Here is an 8,006-nt window from a genome sequence, read left to right on the forward strand (position 1 = left end):
GAAGCTCCTCCTCATATCTTCTCCATCTCTGACAATGCCTACCAGTACATGCTGTCAGGTACATAATCTGTTTTATCTCTCATCTTGTTTAAATATTCAGTTCTGATGACATACCAGTTTTAATGGAACTTTTGATCATTTCTCTTAATGACAGACAGGGAAAACCAGTCAATCCTTATCACGTAAGTCACACAGTCACAGAATCTCTTCAGTATTTAAAGGTCATGAGTCTTGGCATAAAACTTTCTGTCTCTTCTACTCAGTGGAGAATCCGGTGCTGGAAAGACTGTCAACACCAAACGTGTCATTCAGTACTTTGCCAGCATCGCAGCTGTCCCGACTGGGAAGAAAGATGCAGCCGCTGAGAAGAAGGTTTGTTTTACATATATACTGTATATCTTAATACTATGTAACTAAAATATTGATGGCAAGTCATAGTTAGTTTGTTTTTCTTAAGGCTTTTCCAAAGTTGTCAGTTAACCTGAAGTTTTGTCTTTATTTAACAAAATCAGGGAACCCTGGAGGATCAGATCATCCAGGCTAACCCTGCTCTGGAGGCCTTTGGTAATGCCAAGACCATCAGGAATGACAACTCCTCAAGATTTGTGAGTTTCTGTGACTGTATGAGGATGCTTGATTATCATTAATCTGACAGTTTATTTTTTCATACTAGAAATATAATTACTTTTCCTCTTAGGGTAAATTCATCAGAATTCATTTTGACAACCGTGGAAAGTTGGCCTCTGCCGACATTGAGACTTGTAAGTAAAACTAAATCCACTCCTACATTCATTTTCTACGGCTCTTGTCCTTTGTAGGGTTGTGTGGTGCTGAAGCCAATGTGAGGGGCAGATCAGTAGGCTAACACACATACTGTAGGAACACAAATTTACACTCACATTCAAACCTTTGGGAAATTTTCAGTTTGCCTTACATGCACATAACCAATGTTCTGGCAGATTATCCTATCAACAATTATTTGTTATTTAATTATTTGTTTGATTTTTCGAACAGACCTTCTGGAAAAGTCTCGTGTGACCTACCAGCTAAAAGCTGAGAGGGACTACCACATTTTCTACCAGATCTTGTCTCAGCAAAAGCCTGAACTTCTGGGTAAGTGTGCAATATATATGTTTGATATATGGCTGTAACTACATAATGTATTGTTTTAGAAATAAAAACTTTCTATTTTTGTTAAATATTTTTTCAGACATGTTGCTCATCACCAACAACCCATATGACTACTCCTTCATCTCCCAAGGAGAGACAACTGTAGCTTCTATCAATGATTCTGAAGAGCTGATGGCCACTGATGTGAGCTGAGTCTCTGATTCACAACAGCAAACAATGTTTAGTAAACATCATTTTCAACAAAGTAAGAAAATACCAGAATTACATTTTTTGATTTCAATTAGGATGCTTTTGATGTGCTGGGCTTTACTCAAGAGGAGAAGAACAGCATTTACAAGCTGACTGGTGCCATCATGCATTATGGTAACATGAAGTTTAAGCAGAAGCAGCGAGAGGAGCAGGCAGAGGCTGATGGCACTGAAGGTAAGACAGGCTAATATACTCTTCTTTGTATTATTATGATAGTTATTATTTTTTTTTTTTATTAGTGATTTGGCACAGCTTGGATGCAGCATTCTTAACAGTTATAAGCACAAAGAACTCCAGCTGAGAAATGTCAAGTACAGCTATTATTTCAGTGAGGCAAATACTGAAGTAGGATACAACGTTGTCCTGTTCTGAAGAATAACAACGTGAATAACTTTTTCAGTTGTCTGTTTTCCATATCAGTGTATATACAGTATTTACTGCATAAGCGAGGAGCAAGTCTTTTTTCAGCTCATACTTTGGTATTAACGTTTTTCGCTTTTGTTGCTACGAGACAAAAAAAGTAAACAAACGCAGATGAATGCGAGTGACATTGTGAGGGCAGTTGACACCATGCCGTCGTGATTCCCTATGCTTTACATGACAAGCACAGCTGATCCACTACATCAGTTTAATCTGATGTTGTTTTAAATCTGCATTAAGCAAGCTTGTAATGTAAAAATAACCCCTCTGTATGTAAGCCATTGTAAGCTACATTTAGTATCAATGTATTTGCAACTTGTCAAATATGTAAATTAACAACATATCCTCATTACAGTAAAAGATAATAACATAATCCTGTCCCAATTATGTATCCTATAAAATTTATTTTCTCATGCATATGCATGTAATTTCTAGGAGACAGGATTGTTGAGAGAGCATGTCCATGTCAGGTTGAAGAGGCAGAGATGTACGTGTATATGTATATATATATATATATATATCTTCAATTTCTCAGATGCTGACAAAGTTGCATATCTGATGGGCCTGAACTCTGCTGACCTCATCAAAGGTCTCTGTCACCCAAGAGTCAAAGTAGGAAATGAGTGGGTCACCAAGGGACAAAATGTAAACCAGGTAAGGAATTGAAGTAGACCTTTTGAGGATAGTTTGACTGAATAAAAATCAGTTTTGAAGATACTACTAATAATTTTCTCTGGCAGGTTTACTATGCTATTGGTGCACTGTCAAAGTCAGTGTATGAGAAGATGTTCCTGTGGATGGTGGTGAGAATCAACCAATCCCTGGACACCAAGCAGCCACGCCAGTACTTCATTGGTGTGCTGGACATTGCTGGATTTGAGATCTTTGATGTGAGTTTGGAATGGAATCCAAAGCTCATGGACATTTGTTGAACATTTTTGTTCAATCCAGTCTTGCCTAAGTTAATGCTGACTATTGTTGTGATTACAGTTCAACACCTTTGAGCAGCTGTGCATCAATTTCACCAATGAAAAACTGCAACAGTTTTTCAACCACCATATGTTTGTGCTGGAGCAGGAAGAGTACAAGAAAGAGGGCATTGAATGGGAGTTCATTGACTTTGGTATGGATTTGCAGGCCTGTATTGACCTGATTGAAAAGGTGAGTATGATGAAGTTACATGAACGGTACTTATTCCAGTAGGGGTTTTTTTCTAAAACCTAAAATCCATTTATTTTGCTTGTTAAAAATGAGAAAATATTTACTTTCTTCTTTATATTCTCGTCAGCCCATGGGTATCATGTCCATCCTTGAAGAGGAGTGCATGTTCCCCAAAGCCTCTGATACCACATTTAAAGCTAAGCTCTATGACAATCATCTGGGGAAATCCAACAACTTCCAGAAGCCCAGAATTATCAAAGGCAAACCAGAGGCCCATTTCTCCCTGGTTCACTACGCTGGAACTGTTGATTATAATATCATGAACTGGCTGGTGAAGAACAAGGATCCTCTGAATGAGACTGTGGTCGGTCTTTTCCAGAAGTCTAACCTTAAACTTTTAGGCATACTTTTTGCTGGCTATGCAGGAGCTGAATCAGGTATGTTGACACTCACACATTTTTTTCTTTTTCTGTGTCATGTCTTTTGACTAACCCCTAACCCTAAGCATAACCTGCATTAAATACAAGCAGCAACCTCAGAGGCTGAAAAATTAAGCCAACGCACAAGTGCCAAAAATAGCACTTCTTCGAATGAAACAGTTATGACCAGACATTTAAATTACATAAAACTAGTAATGGAACTACAATATCATGATTATCCCTGATATAGACTGAATTACTATACAGTTGTCTGTTGACTAAATTTGACTGATCTTTATCTAGCTCAAGAGTCTGGTGGGAAGGGCAAAGGTGGTAGCAAGAAGAAAGGTTCTTCCTTCCAAACTGTATCAGCTTTGCACAGGGTAAGATACTTAAATACATTTTTTTTTCATTCATATTTTCAAATATTGGTTACGGGTCTTATCTAGACAAAGCATGATTATACGCATATAATTATATGTATTAGACTATTGTAAAGCAGCATAGAGGAAAGATGGGTAACCAAAACATTTTCTTCAGGCTAACTAACAGTGCTGTGTACAACATATTTTCGTATGACTAGGACACTATTACTTCTCACACATTTAAATTTACTACACATTTCTTTAATGAATATGGTAACAAACACAATTAATATCTAGAATTTATTCAAAGTTACTTGTTTAAAAACTTGCAGGAGAACCTGAACAAGCTGATGACCAACTTGAGGTCTACTCACCCTCACTTTGTACGCTGCCTCATCCCCAATGAGACCAAGACTCCTGGGGCCATGGAGAATCCTCTGGTGATGCACCAGCTGCGTTGTAACGGTGTGCTGGAAGGCATCAGGATCTGCAGAAAGGGCTTCCCCAACAGGATCCTCTACGGAGATTTCAAACAGAGGTTTGCATGTGAAGAACAAACCACATTTACAATGTTGTGGTATCTTAATAGATATTTTCACTATAGCACGACACTGTATAAGTTTTGTTTGTGTCATAGATACCGTATTCTGAACCCTAATGCCATTCCTGAGGGACAGTTCATTGACAACAAGAAGGCTGCAGAGAAACTGTTGGGTTCTCTGGATATTGACCACAACCAGTACAAATTGGGGCACACCAAGGTCAGTGTTGATTATGACAAAATGAATTTTGTACAACAGATGTTATTGATGGCTATCTAGATAGATAGATACGCCTTTACTGTCCCAAGGGGAGATTTGTTTTTGCAATCTGTACATATTCAACATAGAAACATACAGATATCCACACAGCAATATAAACAACCAGCATTCATGCCCCTGCCTATGTCCCAACCCATGTACATATACAGTATTTACACATAGAGATGAATCTGCATCTGTACAGCAGTGTCAACAATGTGGTTTGTTAAGGGTTTCTATGGCAGAAGGGAAAAAACTTTGGCCAAAGTAAGCTCTCATTTTAAAGTCTTGTATCTGCAACCAGACAGCAGTTATGTGAAGAGTGGATTCAGGGGTAGCAATGAGGCAACTAATCTTGGAAGCAGTGCATGTAATCCTGATAAATTTGTTTATGTTGGAGACAGTAAACATTGCAAAGAAACAAGGAAAAAAGTGCAACAGGATGGGTTGATTTATACTCTGTTGGGATTGTTTATGGATATCAGTGTTGATCAAAGCTGAGTTTATTGTCAGTAATGAATCCAAGACACGTGAAGCTGAATCTGCCTGTATTAAAAAGGTATTCTTCAAAGCCGGACTACTGGGTCAGCTAGAGGAGATGCGAGATGATCGACTTGCACTCATCATCACTGGTATTCAAGCCCGGTCACGAGGTCTTTTGGCAAGAATTGAATTCCAGAAGATTGTTGAACGCAGGTAACTGCTCACAGCACGGCCAAACTTTATCAGTCAAGTCAAATGAATTTTATCCATGTAGCGCAAGATCTCCAAGGGCTATAATATTATTAAAAAATAATTAAAGAAAATTGTATAATAAACAAATAAAATTGTTAGGGGCTTTACAATCTGTACAGCAGACCACACTCTCTGTCCTAGACAGTAACCATCAAACACAGGAGAGCATTGTGAGGGGAAGAACTTAATTAAGGTGTACATCTTGTGCAATCAGGTTAAACCTGGAAGATTTAAAGACAATGACAATCCATTATCCACAGGGATGCCCTATTGGTGATCCAGTGGAATATCCGTGCCTTCATGGGGGTCAAGAATTGGCCCTGGATGAAGATGTTCTTCAAAATCAAGCCTCTGCTGAAATCAGCAGAGACTGAAAAGGAGATGGCCAACATGAAGGAGGAGTTTCTGAAACTGAAAGAGGCTTATGCAAAATCAGAAGCCCGCAGGAAGGAACTTGAAGAAAAAATGGTCTCTCTTCTCCAAGAGAAGAATGACCTGCAGCTCCAAGTTCAAACTGTATGTTTTTAAAATCTGTTTCATAATATATTACAATTAATATCGACATCAAGTCTGCTTGTATTGTATGGGATGCTTTGTTTTTAATAACAGGAACAAGATAATCTGTGTGATGCTGAAGAAAGATGCGAAGGGCTTATCAAGAGCAAGATTCAGCAGGAGGCAAAATTGAAAGAGTTGACAGAGAGACTGGAGGATGAGGAGGAGATGAACGCTGAACTGACAGCTAAGAAGAGGAAGCTGGAGGATGAGTGCTCTGAGTTAAAGAAGGACATTGATGACTTAGAGTTAACTCTGGCTAAAGTAGAGAAAGAGAAGCATGCCACTGAGAACAAGGTACCACAAACATTAATTTCAATAAATTTACTCTGTGTCCCAAATATAATCTGTGTTGATGTCCTTGATAAAAATGTCTTCTGGCCATAGGTAAAGAACATGACTGAGGAGATGGCAGCTCTGGATGAAATAATTGCCAAGTTGACCAAGGAAAAGAAAGCCTTACAGGAAGCTCATCAGCAAACACTGGATGATCTGCAGAGTGAAGAAGACAAAGTCAACAGTCTGACCAAGGCCAAGGCCAAGCTGGAGCAGCAAGTGGATGATGTGAGAATTTACACAAATAGGTGGATCTTACACATAGCAAATGATAAATGACTATTGAAAAAGTATTTATTACCACCCACAGCTTGAAGGATCCCTAGAGCAAGAAAAGAAAGTTCGGATGGATCTCGAGAGAGCAAAGCGGAAGCTTGAGGGAGACCTAAAGTTGGCTCAAGAAAGCATCATGGACCTGGAAAATGACAAGCAGCAACTTGAAGAGAGGCTGAAAAAGTAATATGAGAAGTGCACTTTTAAAAATTAGATTAATAGATTTTAAACCATGTGTCAGCTGGTACATTCAACTGTTTTTATCTGCAGGAAAGATTTTGAAATCAGCCAACTAAATGGCAAAATAGAAGATGAACAGGCAATGAGTGCCCAGCTCCAGAAAAAACTGAAGGAGTTGCAGGTAATATTTTAAACAGGATCAAGTAAACTGAGTAAGCTACTACATGAATATAAGATGTTAAGACCACAATTTTTAGCAATGAAATTTCAATTAGGGAACTGCTTTGATTTTGGTCTAGGCCCGCATTGAAGAGCTGGAAGAAGAGCTTGAGGCAGAGCGAGCTGCTCGAGCCAAGGTGGAGAAGCAGAGAGCAGACTTGTCCAGAGAGCTGGAGGAGATCAGTGAGAGGCTGGAGGAGGCTGGTGGAGCAACAGCTGCCCAGATTGAGATGAACAAGAAGAGGGAGGCTGAGTTCCAGAAACTCCGCAGAGACCTTGAAGAGGCCACTCTGCAGCATGAAGCCACCGCTGCCACGCTCAGGAAGAAACAAGCTGACAGTGTTGCTGACCTGGGGGAGCAGATTGACAACCTGCAGAGAGTCAAGCAGAAACTAGAGAAGGAGAAGAGTGAGCTCAGACTGGAACTGGATGATGTGGTCTCCAATATGGAGCAGATTGTGAAGGCTAAGGTAAATTACTTTATGTTATGTCATATGTTATGTTGTTGTACTCATTTTTGTGGAAAACTTTTGTTGTAAAAAAGCTTCAACCCCCTTTAGACCCTCTGAGGTAGTTTATGTTACATCTTTAATGCTTTTTGTTTTCAGAATAATTTGGAAAAAATGTGCAGGTCTCTGGAGGACCAGATGAATGAATACAAGACAAAGTCAGAAGAAGGACAGCGTGCCATCAATGACTTCACTATGCAGAAAGCAAAGCTTCAAACTGAGAATGGTATTTGGAGAACACATTTGATTTAAATGCAGTAATGTTTGGGGATTTTATAAAGTATTAATATTATTCTTCAATCAAAATTAGGTGAACTTTCCCGGCAGCTTGAGGAAAAAGATTCTCTGGTGTCTCAACTCACGAGAGGAAAACAGTCTTATACGCAGCAAATTGAAGACCTCAAAAGACAACTGGAGGAGGAAATCAAGGTAGAAAAAGCATAGCAAAGTGACTTCATTAATACAAACTAAATGTTCGTACAGGAGAAGCATTAAAATATGCTTTTATTTCAGGCCAAGAATGCATTAGCCCATGCAGTGCAGTCTTCTCGTCATGACTGTGACCTGCTTAGGGAGCAGTTTGAGGAGGAGCAGGAGGCCAAGGCTGAACTGCAGCGCAGCATGTCAAAGGCAAACTCTGAGGTGGCTCAGTGG

General features: G+C 39.3%; 1 protein-coding gene across 1 annotated transcript in view; it reads left to right on the forward strand.

Moving 5' to 3' along the window:
• The window catches only part of LOC111669807 (myosin-6-like), a gene marked incomplete at its 5' end in the record, with an annotated part of 11,152 nt that continues 3,146 nt past the window's right edge, over positions 1–8,006 (forward strand). Inside the window, 25 exons of the mRNA XM_023426257.2 lie at positions 1–58; positions 155–182; positions 264–372; positions 513–605; positions 698–761; positions 1,015–1,113; positions 1,211–1,314; positions 1,416–1,554; positions 2,336–2,454; positions 2,541–2,690; positions 2,791–2,961; positions 3,089–3,398; positions 3,684–3,763; positions 4,078–4,283; positions 4,383–4,506; positions 5,105–5,241; positions 5,541–5,796; positions 5,890–6,132; positions 6,223–6,399; positions 6,482–6,627; positions 6,715–6,805; positions 6,924–7,313; positions 7,452–7,578; positions 7,663–7,781; positions 7,866–8,006. Coding sequence (XP_023282025.2) covers positions 1–58; positions 155–182; positions 264–372; positions 513–605; positions 698–761; positions 1,015–1,113; positions 1,211–1,314; positions 1,416–1,554; positions 2,336–2,454; positions 2,541–2,690; positions 2,791–2,961; positions 3,089–3,398; positions 3,684–3,763; positions 4,078–4,283; positions 4,383–4,506; positions 5,105–5,241; positions 5,541–5,796; positions 5,890–6,132; positions 6,223–6,399; positions 6,482–6,627; positions 6,715–6,805; positions 6,924–7,313; positions 7,452–7,578; positions 7,663–7,781; positions 7,866–8,006 — 3,681 coding nt within the window. The remainder of the gene's footprint in view (positions 59–154; positions 183–263; positions 373–512; positions 606–697; positions 762–1,014; positions 1,114–1,210; positions 1,315–1,415; positions 1,555–2,335; positions 2,455–2,540; positions 2,691–2,790; positions 2,962–3,088; positions 3,399–3,683; positions 3,764–4,077; positions 4,284–4,382; positions 4,507–5,104; positions 5,242–5,540; positions 5,797–5,889; positions 6,133–6,222; positions 6,400–6,481; positions 6,628–6,714; positions 6,806–6,923; positions 7,314–7,451; positions 7,579–7,662; positions 7,782–7,865) is intronic.

Source organism: Seriola lalandi, unplaced genomic scaffold (assembly GCF_002814215.2).
Source record: "Seriola lalandi dorsalis isolate HSWRI2012SDOR001 ecotype SW California unplaced genomic scaffold, Sedor1 jcf7180002054824, whole genome shotgun sequence".
Classification (NCBI taxonomy): Eukaryota; Metazoa; Chordata; class Actinopteri; order Carangiformes; family Carangidae; genus Seriola; species Seriola lalandi.